This window comes from Trichomycterus rosablanca, chromosome 4 (assembly GCF_030014385.1).
Source record: "Trichomycterus rosablanca isolate fTriRos1 chromosome 4, fTriRos1.hap1, whole genome shotgun sequence".
NCBI classification, from domain to species: domain Eukaryota; kingdom Metazoa; phylum Chordata; class Actinopteri; order Siluriformes; family Trichomycteridae; genus Trichomycterus; species Trichomycterus rosablanca.
The window spans coordinates 36,765,259-36,790,648 of NC_085991.1; the positions used below are offsets into that span (position 1 = coordinate 36,765,259).

The 25,390-nt window shown below is 39.3% G+C and overlaps 1 protein-coding gene across 1 annotated transcript in view; it reads left to right on the forward strand.

The window, feature by feature from the left end:
* Positions 1–25,390, forward strand: part of pcxb (pyruvate carboxylase b) — a 371,478-nt gene that overhangs the window by 276,257 nt on the left and 69,831 nt on the right. The window contains exons 10-13 of the mRNA XM_062994233.1: positions 12,707–12,851; positions 13,705–13,794; positions 18,873–19,094; positions 23,735–23,891. Of these exons, the coding sequence (XP_062850303.1) occupies positions 12,707–12,851; positions 13,705–13,794; positions 18,873–19,094; positions 23,735–23,891 (614 nt within the window). The remainder of the gene's footprint in view (positions 1–12,706; positions 12,852–13,704; positions 13,795–18,872; positions 19,095–23,734; positions 23,892–25,390) is intronic.

A 25,390-nucleotide genomic window follows, 5' to 3' on the forward strand; every position in this document is an offset into this window, starting at 1 on the left:
GCAGGTTCTGCTCAGCCACGTGTTGAGGTTGAGTAGCCGTGAAAACATATTAGATCCTCGGGCTGGGAGAGGCCCACTGATGAACTTCTGAGCAGTCAGCTTCTCAAGTGTATTAAACAGTTCAGTGAAGTTGTTCTTTAAGATTTCTGACTCCTCTCTGCGAATGTCACTTCTGCCCACGTGCAGAATAATTCGGTCGATCACTCCATGCTGGGAGAGAATGTTGGGAAGTTCCTCATTTAATTCCGAGACAGTCACATTCGGGAGACAGCATGTTAGCATTGATCTGCTGCCTATATTCTTGATGGCAGAGTCACCGACGATCAGAGTTTTCGGAGCGTTCTCTGCGTCAGCCGAGGGCCTCTGCTTGATCAGCCTCGTGTTTTTGCTAGCCCGCTTTGAGTCCCCTTTTATAGTCAGCTTCTCTGGTTTTGATTCGTTACCATTACCACTGGGGGTAACCTCGATCAGATTTCTGAGCGGTTCGAAACGATTCAGCAAAGGGATCGGTTTTTGTTGCGACCCTGCTATTGTCCCACGGGGTGCAATTGTGCTAGCTTTTGGAATAGTTTTAGCTTTCCGAGCCCATGATGAACAGTCTGGCGTGGACATTAAGACAGCCACCTGCTGCTTTTGTGGTTTTGGTTTTGCTCCAAGTTTGTGCCACCGACTTATTCTCTCACATGGTTCGTTTCTGTTCCCCTGTTTTGACTGACTTCTGTCAAGCTTCGGGAAGTCTGTTAAGCTGTCTAGCCTTAGCTTAGCTGGTTGTTCTGTGTTAGATTTTGACTCACCCTCGAGTGATCTGGAACCATTTCTCCTATCCATTCCAGGTAGGATCGTGAGCATTTTTGTCTACAGCACAGCGATTTTCCGTAGGAGTCTGTAGCAGTTGGAGCAGCACGAAGAACCCGCTGTAGTGATAGGAGCCATGGTAGTCCTGATAACTGTGCCCGAGTTTAGTCTGACGGCTAGTGGAAAACTCCGTTAACTAAATGTCTAGTTTAATGTAGTTCTGTAATTCTGTGCCTTTCCAGCCGATCTATTGTCTACTGATTGAGCTTTATATTTTAGAAATAAAAGATAAAAAATAACTAAAATAACTAAAAACTAAAAGCAAGCGGAGAGCAGACAGAAAGCGTGCAGCCAGAGCGAGCGTCAAGGAACAAAATGAATGAAAGTAACAAAATGAATGAAAGTAACAAAATGACCACCCACACCTCACCACAGCTGCCTGTGAGCAATTCGGAAAAGTTAGGAGAAACTTCAACCCAGTTGTCTGGCCAACACAGTTTGGCTCATATGAGAGTCACTCAGGTGTTTATGCCTCATCAGACCTGCTGCATTAAACTAATGTACTATGACTAAGGCCCTACCTAATTCATGGTCATGAAAATCACGCTACAGACCGTGACATGAACCTTTTCCTGGGTAATATGCAATTTGCTGTAAAATTCTAAATTTAAGGCTTTGTGTTTAGCGATTTAACATTTTTCATTCATGTAGCATATGTGAGGCGTAATATGGAGTATGAGGCGGTCCTAGCAGACATGCGATATTTACATTAGTGTAACAGACTTTTCTGTGCTGACAATGTTTGATGTATGTATCTACGTATTGAGTGCATTTTGTCCCTTTGGGGATTCCATAAAGTGTGCTTCTCTACACACGTGATCATCTCTCTGTAGTCTGTGCTCTTAAAAATAAGCCAGTAAAGTATTATGCTCCTTATAATTTGTCTATGTACAGTTTATTTCTTTCTTTATAAACTCAGCAAACTCTAAAGACACTTGGTAACACTAGCAATTGGTTGGACAAAATGTCCAAGATGTCGAAGTCTAAAGCAGCTAAAACACTACTCCTGTAACTGAGTTTGGAAAACTCCCAACTGATTTTGTGGACGCAGAAAGGGGATGTCAAAACACAGATGAGTATTTTGGTCTTTCAGAGGGAGCTTTTAAGGTAGGCTGTGCTGTTTATTATAGTTTTCATTGAATCTATCATTCGGTTTATGAGTGTAATTTAATGACTGACGTAAAATGTGGCACTTTTCTTTAAAAATCTGTGAAATTAGTAGGGCCTTATACATGACTATCTACTATTCAGCCCAGCTTTTATTTCAGCACTTTGGACAGTGCCGTTGTAATAGCATCGCAGCATTTGATCTGACTAGGTATTCCCATGAATACACTGATCAGCCATAACATTAAAACCACCTCCTTGTTTCTACACACACTGTCCATTTTATCAGCTCCACTTACCATATAGAAGCTCTTTGTAGCTTTACAATTACTGACTGTAGTCTATCTGTTTCTCTACATACTTTTTTTAGCCTGCTTTCACCCTTTTACTTCATGGTCAGGACCCACACAGGACCACTACAGAGTAGGTATTATTTAGGTGGTGGATGATTCTCAGCACTGCAGTGACACTGACATGGTGGTGGTGTGTTAGTGTGTGTTGTGCTGCCAGCAGCGCTGCTGGAGTTTTTAAATACCGTGTCCACTTACTGTCAACTCTATTAGACACTCCTACCTAGTTAGTCCACCTTGTAGTCAGAGACGATTGCTCATCTGTTGCTGCTGTTTGAGTTGGTCATCTTCTAGACCTTCATCAGTGGTCACAGGACGCTGCCCACGGGGCACTGTTGGCTGGATATATTTTTGGTTGGTGGACTATTCTCAGTCCGACAGTGAGGTGTTTAAAAACTCCATCAGCACTGCTTTGTCTTACCCACTCATACCAGCACAACACACACTAACACACCACCACCATGTCAGTGTCACTGCAGTGCTGAGAATGATCCACCACCCAAATAATACCTGCTCTGTGGTGGTCCTGTAAAGGTCCTGACCATGGAAGAACAGCATGAAAGGAGGCTAACAAAGCATGCAGAGAAACAGATGGACTACAGTCAGTAATTGTAGAACTTTTACTTTTAAGTGCTTCTATATGGTAAGTGGAGCTGATAAAATGAACAGTAAGTGTATGAACAAGGAGGTGGTTTTAATCAGTGTATATGTATGAATTACGAGGTTTTATTAAGTGTATTTCTTCTACATCCTAAAAAACTTCAGTGTTTCAATGAGTTTTGGAATAAAAAAGTTTTAGTGGTAGTTTTACAATAAGCTAGAATCTGTATAGCGTCACTGCAGTATATAATGAATTATTTATTATGAAAATTATAAATTATAAATGATTAAAGTAATTAAATGCAGCAGAGTGAACCCCTTCACAACAAGTTAAAGCAAGCCTACTCTAAAAATGTATTTAAAGGGATTTCAGGGGAATTTATTTTTGTATGCAGGCTGGTCAAATTGTAAAAAAAATAGCCAATATAAATAAATGTGCTACTTTATCATAAACATTAGAATCTGTTATGTATACAAATGCAGCTCATGCAGCACAGTTTACCAAGAAAGCTGAGGGTATGCATGAGGTTTGGTACTTATATTGCATATCCACTGACTTTACTCTGTAGTGTTTTTTTGTTTTTTGTTTTTTTAATCATACAAGGGTAATAAAAAAAATACATGTTTTTTTTAACTGCTTCATGTATTGAAAAGCTTTGTTGTATTGTCATTATACTTTTTAATGAGAATTGTTTGCATATTACACTTATGTTTTATTTAAAAATACTCTATTCAGGTCTAGATTACATTTTATTAAAATTATTTATAAAAAGTAACAACTCAGCTCTACCATCCGGCTTGGCTGGACAGCTATGTGAACAATGACTGGCTTGATTGGTTGTTCATACAGGGTGGGAAACCAGAGAGGGACCTCATAACTGATGCAGTTATGACCCCTGCTGGCTGATTGATGGTGCCTACATAGAGTTGAGGAATAATGTGGACAGGGTGTGGCTCTCCATACACAAAGCTGATCCGCATATAAACTCGCCTCGTGCAGGCAATAAGATGCAGTCAGCTACTGCACACATGTCGGAGGGGGCGTGTGACAGTCTCGCTCATCTCAGTTTAAAAAAAGCTAGAATAAAAAGATACCACAGCTATAGGGGCTCCCTGAAAGGCCAGCACCCCCACCTTCTCCAAACAAACAGGATTGAGAGTGCAAACAAATAATAATGCTTTGCATTTGCATTTTAAAAGACTGTGTTCATGCTTAGTGGGGTGTTCTGGGTGAGGTGGAATAACCTAATCTAAGAGTATTTTTGTGTCTCTTAATCTTAGAATAAATGTTTTTGCTGGATTGATAAAACAAATATATAGAGTCAAACCCCACATTTTATGTACACTTATAAAATAAATTCCTGTCATGTCAGTCTTTAATTTTTTTATTTGATTTCTGTTCCTCTTTAGTGACTGAATGATTGGAACACATCTTTCTTTGTCCAAGAAATGAATTTAAGTTCTATAAGTTCTTTGTGTTGAGTTGTTCATGCATGTGTGGTTATGCAGGTGTGTGAAGTGATTGAAGACCAGAAGGGGTATGTTTATAACCATGTGGACTGTGTCTCTTTTCATTATTGATGTCAGTCATCAGATTCTCATTACACCCCATTAGCTCCACTTAAGTTTTCATAAGTGATGCCTGGCTTTAGTGTCGATTTAACAGCCGGTTGCAGAGAGCAGGTTAAGTGCTTCAAGATGAAAGGCGTTCTAAATCTGGATCACGTCTTCTGCTTTTGCCTTTTCAACTCTTTTCCTCTTTCATTCTGCATATGTCTGACAACTGACTTTCTCAACCACCTTGTCATGCTCTCTTTTTATTCCTGTCTCTCTCGGGTTGGCTCTCTGGTATAGCTGTGTGACCTCCTGAACAAATCGATATGAAAAAGTAATTAGATTCAAACTTAGCAAATCTGAAGCAATCTTCAGAACAGCTAAGTGTGTGTGTGTATCAGATCTTTCAAATCAGATCTGTGTGTGTGTGTGTGTGTGTGTGTGTGTGTTTTGACTATGCTAATGATATTTATTGTGTTTGTTGGCATTAAACAAAACTTACATGGAAGGTGTTTGGTTATTTTAATGTATTCAGTTCTTTTTGATAGTTAAATATCCTAATGATCTGTTAGGTTCACCGCTATTTACTAAAATGTATGAATTGTGGTCCAACGTGGTTCTGTTCTGGTGCGGGAGCCACGGTGGCTCAGTGGGTAGCACTGTCGCCTCACAGCAAGAAGGTCCTGGGTTCGATCCCCAGGTGGTGCGGTCCGGGTTCTTTCTGTGTGGAGTTTGCATGTTCTCCCCGTGTCTGCATGGGTTTCCTCCGGGAGCTCAGATTTCCTCCCACAATCCAAAAACATGCAAGTGAGGTGAACTGGAGATACAAAATTGTCCAGGACCTCTCAACAGACATACGCCCCCTCCGGCACTTACAGTCAGTACAGACTGCATGTTTCACCTGCACGAGTCGAGTTCATACACCGCACTGTGTACGGAGGGCCACACCCCCATCAGCATTATTCCGCAGCCCTGTGCAGGCGCCATCAGTCATCCACAGTTGCACCAGTTATGAGGACCTATGATCCGACTTTTTACACCTAACCCTGAACAACAGCCAATCATTGTTCATGCTGCCGCCCAGCCCAGTCAGAAGGCAGAGCTGAGATTTGTTACGATGTATTCGAAACCCCAACTCTGGTGCGCTAGCGTACTTTACCACTGTGCCACCTAAGCGGCCATCCATGACTGTGTTTGACATTAACTTGTGAACTGATGAATCTTGTGTAATGAGTAACTACCATTTCTGTCATGAATGTAACCAAAGTGTAAAACATGACGTTAAAATCCTAATAAACTAATAAACAAACTGTTCTGGCGCCAGGAGATCTGAAAGAAGGGACAGTTGTAGCCTAGTTGTTAAAGTACTGGACTAGCAGTCAAAAGGTTGCTGGTTCAAGCCTCACCACTGCCAGGCTGCCACTGATGGGCCCTTGAGCAAAGCCCTTAACCCTCAATTGCTTAAACAATTTACTGTCACAGTACTGTAAGTCGCTGTGAATAAAAGCATCTGCTAAATGCCCAAAATGTAAATGGATGTTTTTATTTTTGGTAGACCTAAATTTATTACAGAACAAAGTGTGTATACGAATTGAAATCTAGAATGGGTTTACATTCTGCAAGAGGTACACACAAGTAAAACAAAAACTATAGTTTCAACAGACAACAAAGCATGACAACAATAGGATTGTGAAAACTGTAAGAGAGATTATGTCTGGAGAGACTTTCACTGAAGTGTGCAGTGCAGAATGTTTTTGAATATCAGAGGTATATTGTAGACAAAGGCAGAATAAGCAAAAATGTAAATTCAGCAGAAATATAAATTTAATCTAACATTATCAAAAGAATATATGAGATGATTTACACTGTTGGGACCTTTAGCAGATCTTAAAAAAAAATACCTGTTTAAAAAAAAGAGGCAGTAATCTTGTCAAGTTAATTGTATATGTAGGCTGCTTTTGTTCATAGTGCATTGTTTTAAACTATCTTTACAGAGATCCCATTTTGAAAACCCTAATGATCAAACACAGATGCAAAAACCTCACGAAAAAAAACATTCTTAATGTTATAAGAAAGAATGGGTTCCTTTTTTGAGTCCTATTTTTGTTAACTTTTCTATCTGAACACAAATATGTTGGATAAATTAAATAAATATGAAACAATACTTGAAAACAAATAAACTAATTAGGAAAAATTCTAAGAATTAAAATGCATAACATATGCAATGTAGGGTGGTACGGTGACTTAGTGGGTAGCACTGTTGCCGAGTTCCAGGTGGAGCAGTCCGGGTCTTTTCTGTGAGGTGCTTGCATGTTCTTCCCGTGTCTGTGTGGGTTTCCTCCAGGAGCTCTGATTTCCTCCCACAGTCTAAAGACATGCAATTGAAATGAAGTGACTGTGTTTGCCATTAAAAATTTGACTTAATGAATCTTGTGTAACCAGTAACTACCTGTCCTGTCATGAATGTAACCAAAGTGTGTAAAAGATGACGTTAAAATCCTAATAAATAAATACATGCAATGTAAAAGTTTGCATTTGCAAGAGTTTAGTTAAATATATATTTCTATAATATGTTATGAAGGCAGACACAATGTCATAATAAGCATACATGTCTGGATAAGTGAATCTCAGCAAATCCACAGACATTTCCTCTGAAAGCCTATCATAGTTTACTGTAGTCCATGTGCTTAGACTATACTTTAAATGAATATAATCTCTTACACTACACCTTTAGGTCTTCTAAATGGAAAAAAATGAAAAAAAATGTTTGGAGAAGCTTTTGGTACATAGTTTAACCACTTGTCTTGAAATTTGATCTAAGTCTACTTTTGGTTTTGCAGCAAGTTAGTTAAACCATTAAAACAAGGTTTTTAAAACACGCTAGCACACCAGAGCTGGGATTTTGAACACACCTAGGTTGGCTGGGCTGGGCAGCTACATAAACATTGATTAGCTGTTGTTCACACAGGGTGGAAAAGCCGGACCAGGGCTTCTCATAACTGGTGCAGCTTCAACCTCTGCTGGCTGATTGATGGTGCCTGCGCAGAGTCTGGGAAAAAATGCGTTGACCAGGGTGTGGCTCTCTGAACACAAAGCTGATCTGCATATGAACCTAGTGCAGGTGAAAAGATGCAGTCGGTACTGCACACGTGTCGGAGGGGGGCGTGTGTCAGTTGCGGCCCTCCTCAGTCAGCAGTGGAGGGTAGTATCGGTAGAGGGTTAGCGTAATGCAATCAGGGTAATTGGATACGACTATATTAGGGAGAAAACTGGGGGGGATTGCAAAATAATAATAAATGTGCTTATTTAGAGAAAGTTAACCACAGGCTTTACTTCTCACATAAAACATGACAGTATCTCTTGCTAAATTCCTAACATCCTATGATAATGAAGTTTCAGGGGAAATTTGATGTGACATTTGAACCTCTAAACCCAAAATTCTACCCCATCCACCTTAAAAAAGTTTCTTTGTAGTCCCAGACTTTGGAGAGCTTTTTTTTTGTTTTTTCTTTTCTTCTTTATTTCACGGAAGTTTCAGCCTCATTAAATCTGACCCTAATGTAGACCTAATGTATGTGGTCACATGAAGATGCTCTTCATACGATGCATTCTCATATTCAGATATCACATTCAAAGTCTCATGTGCAATGACCAACCTTTAGGATAAATTTTGTTACATGTTTCTACTCCAGATTAGGATTGGGTTTAGGCCCAACATTAGTCAGTTTTGGTAATCATAAGTCAAGTGAAGTACTGTTTCTTAAAGTTAGTAACACATGACTGTGTTTATCTGATGATGTCAGTTACAGACAGTCCTTTGTTTTCTCTCTTTCTCTTTCAAATCTGCCTAGAAAGTCTACCACCATAAGACAGGCATTAGAAAAGCCTTTCTTTGTGTATTTCTGAGTAATGAGTTTTTATCCATTATTCTATTTAACCCCATGCCATGGTTTAGTGCATTGGCTGGAAAAACAATGACCCTGTGAACAACGTGTGTTTGTGGGTAGGCATAGCCAATAGCAAAGAACAGAGTATTATTGAGCATGTAGGCAATATTGATTTTGGCTTCTGGTTACTGCTAACGGCTCATGCACATTTTATCAAGGTCTTGTTCTCTGTGTTTTTTTTTCTGATTTTGTCTCCACATGTTTGCTTTTATCATGATCAAACTGGTTGATCCCTTACAGAAAGGCAAAGAAAGTCGTATCTTATTATCATCTTAGTATGGTTGATTTTGATGCTATGATTTGGCAGTTTAAATGCATACTTTAGTAATAGTGTATGTAAAGTCAATTATGAAATAATTATAAATGATAACTTAAATTCAATTTTACTATTTGCAATTGCATTTCTCAATGTATTTATTTCTTATCCGTATTCTCTATTTATGCTATCTATTTACTATCTATTTATTTTGCAGCGCTACTGCCCACTACCCATAACTCCAGACTACACTGATAAACCACAGTGCACACACTGGACATATTTATCCCTTCATTAGTTATACTCATCACTGCACTGCTTATTCCACACAGTATATTAAATCACTCACATATTTATTCTGTATGATAGTTTTTTTACACTTGCACATATTTCTATAAAAAAATTAGATTGTGGATATTTTTATACATACAATGATAATTTAGATACATATCCATATGGGTGGGTTGATAGATACATATCCTATTTCCAGATTGTTGAGACATTTTGTTAAACACAATAATAAGAATTTGTGATTTGTTAATTCTGTTGAATCCTTATTTAACTGAAAAGTAGAAATTATTCCTAATGGTGGTTAACTTTATTGTATTTTTTTAATAGAAACACATTTAGAATTTGATGTCTGCAACACACATTGGGTAATTCACATTCCTTGCTAAATTTAGTCTTGTCTGGGTTCTTTTGTGACCTTCATGTTGCATTATTGGTAAATTTGGGTATTTGGAAGGTTCACCACTGTTGCAGATTTTACCTATCTGGCTCTCACTGTGGTTTGCTGGAGTTCCAGAGCCTTAGCACTATCTTTACAACCCTATTCAGACTGATAGAGTTCAATGACTTTGTTTTGCATCTGTTTGCATTTGTTTTGAATCTCTTCAGAACGTGGCATTATGGGCTTATTTTTGAGACCTTCTCGCCTGCTTAACATTATTAAACAGATTCTGTTTAAGTGATGTTCAGATGTAACAGATCTGTTAGTAATCTTGCCTGGGTGTGGCTAGTGAGACTGAACCCAGTCGTCAACTGAATGTGGTTAACTGTTTGATTTAGTAGCTAAGGAGATTAATTTTCACATAGGACCAGGTAGAGCTGTAAAGCATCTTCCTTCAATAAATCAATAAACGGTCTGAAACGTGTGACATGCAAAAATAGAAAATGGGCAATGGGATGCTTTTCACAGCTCTGTATACAAAATAGGGCAGTTCATGCTCTTCTTTTAGCATATTTAGTTGCTTTAGTTTAAATAAATGCAGTGACTTTACATGCTTTACATGTCTAAGAGCAAGCATATGTCTAGCTGCCTTATGATTTTTGTAGTTGCAGGTATCAGGTAAGAAATGGCAAGAACGTCTTGAGTGGATTTGCTGCAGCACATTGTACATTTAGCCCTTGATATAAATATTGTATTTTCCTATTTATTCTTAACACAACCAAGGCTCTGGTCATATAAAGTTATAAATTATACACATTTAATTATTATAGTCATATGTAAGTCATAAAACGTGCCTCTCTAGAGCTGTGTAATTTTTTAAACACTATATGCCGTTGATCAGTCACCCAGCCTGCATTCTTCTCTCAAGATTAGTGTTTTGTATTAAAAGACATGAGTCTATGGGGTTGTCTTATGTTGAGTTGTAGCCCTCCAGCAAGAATGTGAAAATCATTTATGATAAAGCAGCAGTAATTTAAAAAAAAAATAAAAAAGGTTTTCAATTACATGTAAAAATCTTTCATTTTACTCTTGTAAAGTAGCAATACAGGGTTTTAAAAGCTCAGTGTTATCTAAATCTCAATTTGATGGTGGAACCATTTTATCTTAGGTCAATTATTCATGAGGGGTTGGAAGAAAGTGGTGTAGATATGCGCAGTGATAGAATAGATTGTGAGTTCAAGAAAAGGGCAGAATAAGAACCTACAGTGGGGTGATATTTAATTCCAGGTCGTTGGTAAGTCATGAAGGGATTTAACGTTGTAGATCTGTGATTATAGACCTACAGGAGCTGATTACTATCATAGCTCTCTTGTTTTAAGTATTTTCAGAAGTTATTGTCATCCTAGGCTCTTTGGCTTTAAAAACATGAGCAATTACTCAAATGTATTTACAAGTTTTGTAGTTTATTTAGGTGCTTACCAGAGAAGGTGGTAAATAATTATGAATTAGGTTCCTTGATGCATTGATGTTCTCTGAGTTTGTTTACCTCTGTGTCTCACATTACAGCTGTGTTCTAATGACTTTTCACATTACCATGCATAATTTATGAATGCTTGCAAATAATAAATATAAAAAAAAACATTTTCAAATGTGTATGTTTGTGTAAGTAGACGCCAGTGGGCGTTGGTAGTTTAGGGACTGAAAAATTGGACTAGTAATCAGAAGGTCACTGGTTCAAACTCCACCACTACCAAGTTCCCACTGTTGGACCCCTAAGCAAGGCCCTAAGCTTAACCCCTAAATTCTTGCATTGTGTTCAGTCACTATAAGTCATTCAGTCAACTGCATGTTGCTATGGATGAAGCTGTTGGCTGAAGTTCATACACCGATTAGGCATAACATTAAAATCACCTCCTTGTTTCTACACTCACTGTCCATTTTATCAGCTCCACTTAACAAATAGAAGCACTTTGTAGTTCTACAATTACTGACTGTAGTCCATCTGTTTCTATACATGCTTTTTTAGCCTGTTTTCACCCTGTTCTTCAATGGTCAGGACCCCCACAGGACCACCACAAAGTAGATATTATTTGGGTGGTGGATCATTCTCAGCACTGCAGTGACACTGACATGATGGTGGTGTGTTAGTGTGTGTTGTGCTGGTATGAGTGGATCAGACACAGCAGTGCTGATGCAGTTTTTAAACACCTCACTGTCACTGCTGGACTGAGAATAGTCCACCAACCAAAAATATCCCCCAGCAGCACCCCGTGGACAGCGTCCTGTGACCACTGATGAAGGTCTAGAAGATGACCAACTCAAACAGCAGCAATAGATGAGCGATCGTCTCTGACTTTACATCTACAAGGTGAACCAACTAGATACGAGTGTCTAATAGAGTGGATAGTGAGTGGACACAATATTTAAAAACACCATCAGTGCTGCTGTGTCTGATCCACTCATACCAGCACAACACACACTCACACACCACCACCATGTCATTGTCACTGCAGTGCTGAGAATGATCCACCACCTAAATAATACCTGCTCTGTGGTGGTCCTGTGGGGGTCCTGACCATTGAAGAACAGGGTGAAAGCTGGCTTAAAAAGTATGTAGGGAACCAGATGGACTACAGTCAGTAATTGTAGAACTACGAAGTGCTTCTATATGATAAGTGGAGCTGATAAAATGGACAGTGAGTGTAAATACAAGGAGGTGGTCATAATGTTATGCCTGATCGGTGTGAATGTAAAGGATAACGGGAAAGGAACATTACTAACATTAATGCATAAAAATTTTGTCCAGAATTAAAGTGTGCATTCTTATGTTGTCAGTTATTTACATTTTAATGCATATACAATTGCATGTATTGTTGCAACAAAAGCACACAAGGTTTTCTGTGTAGGGCTCAGACTGAGAGTTATTTTTCCAGTCTTGCTCTTCCCCCTTAAAACAAGAACTTGTAAAATAATTCAGAACAATTATGTAGTAACCATTTCACTTTTACATCCCCCAAATCCATTGATCATGGACAATGCGACCTTTACAGTCACCATATTTTAACCAGAATCAACATTATTGACAGACCTTATACAGTTCTTTTAAAAGAATGTTGTTACATCCACAAGTACAGTTCCAGGACTTGTATAATCTATGTCAGGGTACATTAGCAGCTCATGCTGGCCCAAAACCTTCTTAAGACATGTTGGTTATTTCTGTAATGTACAGTATTATTTCAGTACTCATGTGAGTATTATTACTATTATTCAAACATTGCTCAACTCCAAGCTCAGTCATACTGTATATTTATCTGCCAATTATATTTCTTGTTCTCTTATCATTCTTTCTTTTTCTCTTTTTTTCCAGACAAACATCCCCTTCCTGCAGAATGTTTTGAGTAATAACCAGTTCCTGAACAGCACAGTGGACACACAGTTTATTGATGAAAACCAGGACCTGTTCAACCTTAAACCCACGCAGAACCGTGCACAGAAACTCCTGCATTACCTGGGTCAGTATGACACATCTGTTTTACATTTTTGCTAATATTTACTGGTCATGTGTTTTTTTGTTGTACCAGTTTGTACCTGTATAACTGTTCATAATTTTTTGTTCATCAGAGATCCATGTTTTAAGAGCTAAAATCCTTTGTACACCCACCTTCTGCCCTAAAAAAATTATTGGTATAATATTTATATTTAGCCTCTAATGTATTCTGCACAGAAAGTGCAACAAATAGTTCACTTGTTTGATGTTTATAAATATATACATTTATGATGGTGCCTGCGCCGAGTTAGGGAATAATGCTGATCAGGGTGTGGCTCTGATCTGCATATGAACTCGCTTCGTGCAGGTGAAAATAGGCAGTCGGTACTGTGTATGTGTCGGAGGAGGCGTGTGTCAGTTGTGAAGCTCCTCAGTCAGCAGTGGAGTGTTGTATTGGTAGTGGTGAAGCGTAACGCAATTAGGGTAATTGGATACGAATAGATAAGGGGAGAAAATTGGGGGGGAAATCTAAAAAAAAAAAGAGAATGTAAAAAAAAAAATGTGTATATACTGTATATGTATGTACATATATATATATATATCTGTCGAAGTTAACGCGATAATAACGCATTAACGCGATCTCAATTTAACGCGATTAAAAAAAATAGTGCCGTTAACGCAAATTCTATTTGGCCCTGCGAGTCATCCGTAGTTCATGTTGAGACTTGCCACTGTTTTTTTTATTTGTGTTTTGTTAATTATAAAAATAATCAATAATTAGTTAGATGCACCTGCCCTATTTGTTTTTCAGACAACCCCGTTGTTCATAATCAACCTTGTAGACTGCTGTTAAATGTATTGTGTATTGTTTTCTGTAGGACATGTGATGGTAAATGGACCCGCTACTCCAATCCCAGTAAAAGCCAAACCTTCTTCCATTGATCCAGTAATTCCCTCTATTCCATTGGGTAAGCACACACACACAGACACAGTCTGCATTGTCATTGCTGGAAGCAATTTATAATTAGCTTACATAACATCACTCGATCTGATGTAATCTCACACTCTTATATCCAGCACACATGATTCTTTATTTAAAGCTACTCAGTCTGCTGCCAAGCTTTCTACTTTGTACATTAAAAAAGTCATTTTAACCATGAGTAAGGCGTAAAGAGAATGTTGCTTGCTTGTTTAGGTTTGTTACAAGTTTTTGTAGTGCAATAATAGGGGTTTTCTGGAAACACTCGTAAAACGTGCCATTCAAAGTTCTTTATAACTAAGCCATAAAAAGTTTCATTTTCCAAAGACCCCTTTAATGGATAGGTCTCTAATCAGTTTCTGATTGTGCCACAAGAAGGCGAAACAGGGCAGGTCTCTCCTCGCTTTTAAATTGCGATCTAAAGCCCTGCACAAGCAAAAAAGAAAATAGAGCCCAAGTGTAAATGTTTAAACGTTGAAGAATAACAGTGAGGCTAAAAAGCTACTAACAAAAATGGGAATATACACCGATCAGCCATAACATTAAAACCACCCCCTTGTTTCCACACTCACTGTCCATTTTATCAGCTTTACTTACCATATACGAGCACTTTGTAGTTCCACAGTTACTGACTGTAGTCCATCTATTTCTCTACATGCTTTGTTAGCCCCCTTTCATGCTGTTCTTCAATGGTCAGGACTCTCCCAGGACCACCACAGAGCAGGTATTATTTAGGTGGTGGATCATTCTCAGCACTGCAGTGACACTGACATGGTGGTGGTGTGTTAGTATGTGTTGTGCTGGTATGAGTGGATCAGACACAGCAGCGCTGCTGGAGTTTTTAAACACCTCACTGTCACTGCTTGACTGAGAATAGTCCACCAACCAAAAACATCCAGCCAACAGCGCCCAAGGGCAGCGTCCTGTGACCACTGATGAAGGTCTAGAAGATGACCAACTCAAACAGCAGCAATAGATGAGTGATCGTCTCTGACTGTACATCTACAGGGTAAACCAACTAGGTAGGAGTGTCTAATAGAGTGGACAGTGAGTGGACGCTGTATTTAAAAACTCCAGCAGCGCTGCTGAGTCTGATCCACTCATACCAGCACAACACACACTAACACACCACCACCATGTCATTGTCACTGCAGTGCTGAGAATGACCCACCACCCAAATAAGACCTGCTTTGTAGTGGTCCCTGTGGGGGTCCTGACCATTGAAGAACAGGGTGAAAGCAGGCTTAAAAAGTATGTAGAGAAACAGATAGACTACAGTCAGTAATTGTAGAAATACAAAGTGCTTCTATATGGTAAGTAGAGCTGATAAAATGGACAGTGAGTGTAGAAACAAGGAGGTGGTTTTAATGTTATGGTTGATGAGTGTATATACCAAGAATCCAAAATAAACACCATTTAATATACAGTGTATCACAAAAGTGAGTACACCCCTCACATTTCTGCAGATATTTAAGTATATCTTTTCATGGGACAACACTGACAAAATGACACTTTGACACAATGAAAAGTAGTCTGTGTGCAGCTTATATAACAGTGTAAATTTATTCTTCCCTCAAAATAACTCAATATACAGCCATTAATGTCTAAACCACCGGCAACAAAAGTGAGTACACCCCTAAGAGACTACACCCCTAAATGTCCAAATTGAGCACTGCTTGTCATTTTCCCTCCAAAATGTCATGTGACTCGTTAGTGTTACTAGGTCTCAGGTGTGCATAGGGAGCAGGTGTGTTCAATTTAGTAGTACAGCTCTCACACTCTCATACTGGTCACTGAAAGTTCCAACATGGCACCTCATGGCAAAGAACTCTCTGAGGATCTTAAAAGACGAATTGTTGTGCTACATGAAGATGGCCAAGGCTACAAGAAGATTGCCAACACCCTGAAACTGAGCTGCAGCACAGTGGCCAAGATCATCCAGCGTTTTAAAAGAGCAGGGTCCACTCAGAACAGACCTCGCGTTGGTCGTCCAAAGAAGCTGAGTGCACGTGCTCAGCGTCACATCCAACTGCTGTCTTTGAAAGATAGGCGCAGGAGTGCTGTCTGCATTGCTGCAGAGATTAAAAAGGTGGGGGGTCAGCCTGTCAGTGCTCAGACCATACGCCACACACTACATCAAATTGGTCTGCATGGCTGTCACCCCAGAAGGAAGCCTCTTCTGAAGTCTCTACACAAGAAAGCCCGCAAACAGTTTGCTGAAGACATGTCAACAAAAGACATGGATTACTGGAACCATGTCCTATGGTCTGATGAGACCAAGATTAATTTGTTTGGTTCAGATGGTCTCAAGCATGTGTAGCAGCAATCAGGTGAGGAGTACAAAGATAAGTGTGTCATGCCTACAGTCAAGCATGGTGGTGGGAATGCCATGGTCTGGGGCTGCATGAGTGCAGCAGGTGTTGGGGAGTTACATTTCATTGAGGGACACATGAACTCCAATATGTACTGTGAAATACTGAAGCAGAGCATGATCCCCTCCCTCCGGAAACTGGGTCGCAGGGCAGTGTTCCAGCATGATAATGACCCCAAACACACCTCTAAGACAACCACTGCTTTATTGAAGAGGCTGAGGGTAAAGGTGATGGACTGGCCAAGCATGTCTCCAGACCTAAACCCAATAGAACATCTTTGGGGCATCCTCAAGCGGAAGGTGGAGGAGCGCAAAGTCTCGAATATCCGCCAGCTCCGTGATGTCGTCATGGAGGAGTGGAAAAGCATTCCAGTGGCAACCTATGAAGCTCTGGTAAACTCCATGCCCAGGAGAGTTAAGGCAGTTCTGGGAAATAATGGTGGCCACACAAAATATTGACACTTCAGGAACTTTCACTAAGGGGTGTACTCACTTTTGTTGCCGGTGGTTTAGACATTAATGGCTGTATATTGAGTTATTTTGAGGGAAGAATAAATTTACACTGTTATATAAGCTGCACACAGACTACTTTTCATTGTGTCAAAGTGTCATTTTGTCAGTGTTGTCCCATGAAAAGATATACTTCAATATCTGCAGAAATGTGAGGGGTGTACTCACTTTTGTGATACACTGTAACTAACAAGCAAAGGTACAATTTAATAATTCTCAATAGAGCCATACTGGCATAGTACTCTCAGTAACAGAAGTCATTCATAACACATTCATTCTGTTTAACCTGGCTTATATTTAGCTTCAGCAAATAAAATAGTACTACCTCCCTGCCACACGCACACACACAAACACATACAGACACACATCTACATCCCAATGGGCTTAGTTGAGTGGCAGTGGGATTCTCCTCATGACCCAGCAGACCACAGTGTGATATTACAGGTCTAATCCCTCACTCCTCTCCCCCTCTCAGCCTGATGAAAGAAATGACCCAGCCACATTAGAAATCTCATTACAGGGGTTTAGGGGTATGTGTGAGCTTTATACTACACTTAACACTTGGTGTGTGTGTGTGTGTGTGTGTGTGTGTGTGTGTGTGTGCTTATGTGTGCATTTGTGTGTGCATAAATGGTCCATGGGCCACAGGTTGAGAATCTTTTTTTTCTTCTTGTTTTATATATGCATGGATGCTTTTGTTGAAACCCTTTTTTGGGTCACATTTGTAATAGGTATATTTTAATCCTCTTGAGAAGCCCCAGGAGTCTCATTTAGACTGTCTGTATGTGTTACAGAGCGTGTTAAATAGGCTTAAGGTGCTTTATCCCATAAAAAAAAACTTGCAGTGTTTTGTATTACAGTATATAACCCCAAGTGTGAAATCCTATCACCCTCACATTAAGGCTAAAACTCATATGAATGTGTATGTGTGCATGATTCATAAAACACATTTGTAATGCTGGTTTGTTGTAGGTGTTTTTCTGGGCATAAATTTAATCCACTCAACATGCTTAGCATACAGCTCCGTTCAAATACAGGAGCATGAGTAAGGATGGGCAGTGATGTGTAATGATAAGTTATGATGTCACAAAGTCGAAAATGTCTGATTACACTGTAGCAGTAACAGTACCACTCTGTGTAAACCATCACAAAGTCTCAATATTAATTCATTCAACAAATTTCAGAACTGGTTCTTTGAAAGACAGCTGTAAAATTCCTTTACAAACCCTCTGCCAAACCCTAATTTATCTCTTAGACTGAAACAAATGATGGTAAAAATCACAATACCACAAGATGATGACAATATGACCACTGACAGGTGAAGTGAATAACACTGATTATCTCCATCACGGCACCTGTTAGTGGGTGGGATATATTAGGCAGCAAGTGAACATTGTTTCCTCAAAGCTGATGTGTTAGAAGCAGGATGCACCAGTGTGATGCTTTGGGCAATGTTCTGCTTGGAAACCTTTGGTCCTGCCATCCATATGGATGTTACTTTGACACATACCACCTACCTAAGCATTGTTGCAGACCATGTACACACTTTCATGGAAACGGTATTCCCTGATGGCTGTGGCCTCTTTCAGCAGGATAATGCGCCCTGCCACAAAGCAGAAATGGTTCAGGAATGGTTTGAGGAGCGCAACAAGGAGTTCGAGGTGTTGACTTGGCCTCCAAATTCCTCAGATCTCAATCCAGTGGAGCATCTGTGGGATGTGCTGCACAAACAAGTCGGTTCCATGGAGGCCCCACTTTGCAACTTACAGGAGTTAAAGGATCTGCTGCTAACGTCTTGGTGCCAGATACCACAGCACACCTTCAGGTGTCTAGTGGAGTCCATGCCTCGTCGGGTCAGGGCTGTTTTGGCAGCAAAAGGGGGACCAACACAATATTAGGAAGATGGTCATAATGTTATGCCTGATTGGTGTATGCCTGACTTTTCATTACATGAAGTTTATACCCTGATGAAGCCACAGTAATAACCAGCTGTCTGAGACAGTACAATGGACAGTCTTAGATGTCTAAGTAGTAGAGTAGTAGTATGTAGTGAGAGAAGCATGTGAAATGTGTGTGTGTGTGTGTGTGTGTGTGTGTGTGTGTGTGTGTGTGTGTGTGTTCACATACATACATATGTACATATAAATTATTTGAAATTAAATAAAAACAATTGTTTGTGTTTGTAGGACCACCTCCTGCTGGCTTTCGTGAGGTCCTAATTAAAGAGGGTCCTGAAGGTTTTGCACGGGCAGTACGACAGCATCAGGGTTTGCTCTTGATGGACACCACCTTTAGAGATGCTCATCAGTCTCTGCTGGCCACCCGTGTCAGGACACACGACCTAAAAAAGATTGCTCCGTATGTCTCACATAATTTCAGCAATCTCTTCAGCCTGGAGAACTGGGGAGGTGAGGTCACTTACATTTGCTATCAGAATTATTTAACCCACATTGCAAATTAGATTGGCACTATTTACAAACTTTCAGCCATTTGCAATAAACCAATCAACAAGAACAATTTAAATATCTTCACTGCTAATTTAGTAAATCAGCCAGAGTTTAAATCATTTTACTTACAACCCCAAAAGCCAACTATTGCTCAGCACAAAAGATCCGGACATGATTTTTAGCTTACAGACAGCCATCAGAAAATTCTTTACTAATAGCATGAAGAATCATGAAGGCAGATGCTGCAGACTGGATTTTGCATGCCGTGTTTTGGTCTGCTTGTCTCCTCAGAGGATAAGGTCACAGCAAATCTGTACAAGGTCATTCACCCATTTAACATAATGGGTGAATTTCTATCCAGATGCAAGTAGTCTGTCCCAGGATGAAAATGTCCTCATTTACAGGACACAAAGAGCCAGTAAATGGTTTAATAAGTATAAAAATCTAAATCATTTGGCCACCTAATTTAGCTAAACACAGTAATATACTCTGGAGTCTCATGATGTACAGCATTTTTCTTACCACAATTTGAACAGCATTTGGAGGAATCTTGTTCCTTTTGATATATGGTTCTAGAGTGCATTAAAACTGTTCTGGCAGTTTGTGGTGGCCACTATATGTTTTATAATTATTATTATTTCATTTGTTTATAACTGTCATTTGATTTAGTAGACCTAGTGGTCGATAAGCAACAAGAAGCAGCATGGGTAGAAAGATGGTAAATATCTTAAAGTAAGGCGAGGGTAGTAAATAATATGGATCACCAATAATGTCAACTTCCTATAGCAATAGTCTCATAATTAAATTTTGGTAACACTTCACTTAAACCCTCGGTCATAGCATTGACATAAGCATGTTATAAAAGCTGTCAGATGCCAGAAGGCAAATGCTGTCATTAGTAGTCATAAATGCTGACCATAGGCATTAGAACATTGATATGTCACCAGTACCAGTGATTGTCATGCCACCTTTATAGCATTTATGACATCATAATACCTGAAATCATTTGACTAGGGATGTAACAATTCACTCTACCCACGATGCGATACGATTGACGATACTGGGTTAACGATCCAATTTTTTCCTGATTTTTTTAAACAAAATAAAATTGAAGACAAATTATAACAAAGTTTCCTTTTATTATTTCTCTTTAAAAAAATAAAATTTGTGCTTATCTTTTATTTATCTACATAATGAATGTCCTTTTATTTCTGAGGTACGTAGGTACAAACTGTGCCAAATAATGCTTATTGTGTAAAAAAAAACTAATGAAATTTATAAATGAATAATAAATTTTATATAAATACAAATAAAGAAATTATCCTCACATAAATAAATTTGGTTAGAAAATCCCCCTTCCTGGCAACTTTGTGAAGTGTCGTCAATCATGCGAGGTGAATAGTGCCAATGCCCTCTGCTGTTTAAAGTAAATACCGATTCATTTTAAATGAATAATTGATTCGAATCGTGGCACATGTACACCGACTTTTAACTGTTTTGTGGTGCATTGTTACATCCCTAGTTATGACCTATCAATTTTTTTATAATGAACGGTTTAAATAGTGTTGCAATTTTTCTAACTGTTTCAATGACTTATATTTAATATTTAAAACAGATATAATTGTGTTAGAATTTAAATTTTTTTGCTTATTAATTGATTTATATAAAATTAGACCAAATATAACCAAACCATTTTTGCTTATATTTGCATTTATACAGTTTTAATGATAATGTGATCAGAAGTAACAGGACAAACATCATGGAAAATTACAAGCACAATGACACAACAGTGTGTTTTCAGATCCCAAATGTATTGAGTCCAACATTCCTAAGTTTGAGCAAAATCAAGTATTCAGATGGGTTACAAATTAAAAACTATGCTACAGCTAATCTATGATGACATGCACACTGAAACATGACCAGTGAGTGCGTAGGAAGGGGAAGAAAGAGTATATCAGCATTATCAGTGTAAAGTGAGCCGATCTATCGTCTGATATAGCACACAGCAATGAGTTAACAAGGCGTAAGTGCTATATCTTCCAGCGCATGATAAATCTAAATTAAAATACACTGCCTTCCAGCGCCTTCTGACAGCGCAGCGTTGCTCTGTTGTTTTTGTTTCATACCAACTGAATCTGCATTAATGAAAAAAAGATGAATGTGAGGCAGAAGCAGAGAACGTCATGTTTTATTTCCAGGTACTTCTGAGCAGAAATTGCTGCACTTTTCTGTCTAGGTCCTCTGTTTGGGTAAGCTTGGGTAGCCTTGAGCTGGCTTAAAAAAATATTTGTTTGTATTGACTGTAATATGAATGTGGTCTTAAATCCTGTTTGCTTTTGGTTTGGGTGATTATCTGTGTTCAGTCTTGCTGACACTAAAGACAAAGACATGCTTCAATGATTTAACAATTGATTTGGATTGATTAGTCTAGTTTAACCACTTTTCACGTTGTCCTTTGATGAAGTCCTTTGTTGTGATAGTTTGATTTGTTGCTAAATGGACCATCACGGCTTTAAAAGAAGACTTAATAAAATCACTATTTAAACAATTAAACACTCACCAAGCATTTACATTTTACATTTTCAGCATTTAGCAGACGCTTTTATCCAAAGCGACTTACACAATGAGCAATTGAGGGTTAAGGGCCTTGCTCAAGGACCCAACAGTGGCAACTTGGTGGTGGCGGGGCTTGAACCGGCAACCTTCTGTTTACTAGTCCAGTACCTTAACCACTGAGCTATCACTGGCCAAGCACTTCATTAGGTACACCTATCTGGTACATACAATCATTAAATACTGTTGCTCTGTACACTATCACCCTTCTGTACCTCATTAATCTATCACAAGGGACCCTGCTGACCAGATATCATTTGGATGGTTGACCATTTTTAGTGTCATTGCAGTGCTGGAAATAGTCATAACATGGTAATGTTGAAAAAAGAAAATAGCTCTAGCTTCCTAACTGTACACCTACAACTAAGTTCTAACAAGGTATGTTTTCCAATAAGTTTAATACGTATTTATAAATGGTAATAACACTGCTGCACAAGATACTCTCAAACCAAAACAACAAATGCCACCATGACATTACTTTGTTGGCGTCATTGCAGTGTTGAGAATGGTCCACCACCCAAACAACACCCAGTCATTGGGGGTTCTGTTGTGGTCCCTTTCAGTTAATAAATGGTGTACATGGGTGTGGGGTGGCATGGTGGCTAAGTGGGTAGCACTGTCGCTTCACAGCAAGAAGGTCCTGGGTTTGATCCCTAGGTGGGGAGGTCCTGGTCCTTTCTGTGTGGAGTTTGCATGTTCTCCCCGTGTCTGTGTGGGTTTCTTCCGGGTGCTCCGGTTTCCTCTCACAGTCCAAAGACATGCAAGTGAGGTGATTTGGAGACACTGAATTGTCCATGACAATTGTCCTTGTGTGAGTAACTACCGTGCCTGTCATGAATGTAACCAAAGTGTAAAACATGACGTTAAAATCCTAATAACATGGCTGTGTACCCCATTTAGTCCGGAGAAATAGATGAACTATTTGAAATCAGTAAATGTATACACCAGATAGGTTAACCTAATAAAGTGCTTGGTATGTGTATATGTTGGCAATACACATCAAGACAGAAAAAAATCCATACTGCATTTGCGTCTGTGTAAAGAGCTGCAATTGTAAAATGTTAATCTGTATAATAGGTGTAGCTCATAAACTAATCAATGAGTTTACGTACCAGATAGGTGAACTTAATAAAGAAAGTGGTGAGAGTATGATCACAGTGATGTGGGAAATATTTGTGAGATTAGACGTATAGACTTAGTAAAGTAAACAAAAAAATTGGATGCATTTTAACTGCAGATTGTGGATGTATCAAAGTGCAACTTGCACTGGGTCTTCTTAGCTTCATACATCTGGTTTACAGTCGGTAACCAAAGTGTTTGTTTTTATTTAAAAAGACAAAGTTAAGACAGTAGGTACAAAGGTGAGGTTTGTTCAGACTGCATTTTCTACAATGAATGCTTACTGCTGACAGTTGTACATAATACGCAGAAGTAATTAAGACAACCAGTCCTGAGTTCAACACAAATTTCCACAGGGATCCAACATGTGCAGTTGAATATTTCAGTGGCTACCTTTGTATTTATGGCTTCTCACCTGGACCCCCTTCTGGACTAACCTAATAGCCATACTTCAAGTTCAAGACTCTAAACACCTTCAACCAAAATACAATATGGTTGCCATTATTTTACATTTACATTACGTTTTCAGCATTTAGCAGACGCCTTTATCCAAAGCGACTTACAGTACTATTACAGTATACAATCTGAGCAATTGAGGGTTAATTGAGGGCCCAACAGCAGCAAACTGGCAGGGGTGGGGCTTGAACCAGCGACCTTCTGATTACTAGTCCAGTACCCTAACCACTAGGCTACTGCTTGCTGCATTATGATACCAATTTTTTTGTAGTTGCAATTAACCACCACGTGTGATAAAGGGCATCTGTAGTTCTTTTGTAATGGGTAAATACTGCAAGCATGGTCATACATTGATTAATCATTCAACCCACTGGCATAGCAACTGAGATAAATATATTTCTCTCTTCATGTAGGTGCTACGTTTGACGTGGCAATGCGCTTCCTGTGGGAGTGTCCATGGCGCAGACTGCAGGAGCTCAGAGCCTTAATCCCTAATGTGCCTTTCCAAATGCTGCTTCGAGGAGCTAATGCAGTGGGATACACCAACTATCCTGACAATGCTGTTTTCAAGTATGAACACTCACCACACGCTGAAAACGAAATCCTTTCATCACAGAGTAGTACCCTACCTTTATACTTGCACACACAACAGGAATGGACATTTTGACAGATCGAGTAAGTGGCGGAGAAAATGAAAAGTACTTGAATTTTCAGTTCCATTTGGGAAGAGAAGAGGGTTTGATTCACTTCTCTGCACTGTTTTAGGTTAGATGATGTTCAAAGTGATGTGTGCTTATTGCCAGCTTTTTACAGAAAGCAGTTGAAAATCGATTATAACAAACATAAAAGCTTGTGTTGACCCGGGAATAAGTGCATGTAACATTGATCATTAGATGTTTTATTCTTTATCAAAGCACAGTCAGGTGCTCACATAAACAGTAACTAAAAATGTATTTCAAAACGAGCCTGGTGCATGCATGCCTACACTTACTCTGTGCTATCATTATATACCATATATTTAAACTGATCAGCCATAACATTAAAACCACCTCCTTGTTTCTACACACATTGTCCATTTTATCAGCTCTACTTACCATATAGAAGCACTTTGTAGTTCTACAATTACTGACTGTAGTCCATCTGTTTCTCTGCATGCTTTGTTAGTTCCTTGTCATGCTGTTCTTCAATGGTCAGGACCCCCTCAGGACCACCACAGAGTGGGTATTATTTGGGTAGTTGATCATTCTCAGCACTGCAGTGACACTGACATGGTGATGGTGTGTTAGTGTGTGTTGTGCTGGTATGAGTGAATAAGACACAGCAGTGCTGATGGAGTTTTTAAACACCTCACTGTCCTTGCTTGACTGAGAATAGTTCACCAACCAAAAACATCCAGCCAACAGCGCCCCGTGGGCAGCGTCCTGTGACCACTGATGAAGGTCTAGAAATGACCAACTCAAACAGCAGCAATAGATGAGTGACTCTATGACTTTACATCTACAAGGTGGACCAACTAGGTAGTGGACAGTGGACAGTGAGTGGACACGGTATTTAAAAACTCCAGCAGCGCTGCTGTGTCTGATCCACTCATACCAGCACAACACACACTAACACACCACCACTATTGTCACTGCAGTGCTGAGAATGACCCACCACCTAAATAATACCTGCTCTGTGGTGGTCCTGTGGGGTCCTGACTATTGAAGAACAGAGTGAAAGCAGGCTAAAACAGTATGTAGAGAAACAGATGGACTACAATCATGTGTATAAAGTGGCGTAAAGCCCAAATTTGACTGATGTTGAATGAGATGTCTTATCCAGCAATTTCCAGTTCCAGAGCTGGTCAGTGGCCTGGGGTAAGGGCTCTGTACAGGCCACTGGACTTTTTCTATACCAAACTAGTCAAAGGTCTTCATAGACCTCATTTTGTACAAAGGATCAGAGTCATGCTGAATATATTTAATTATATAATTGCTTTTATACATCTGTTAGCAATGCCTGTGGCTGTAACACCTAAACTCAATTATTAGAATGGTTACATACTGTACATTAAAACATGTAGTTTAATT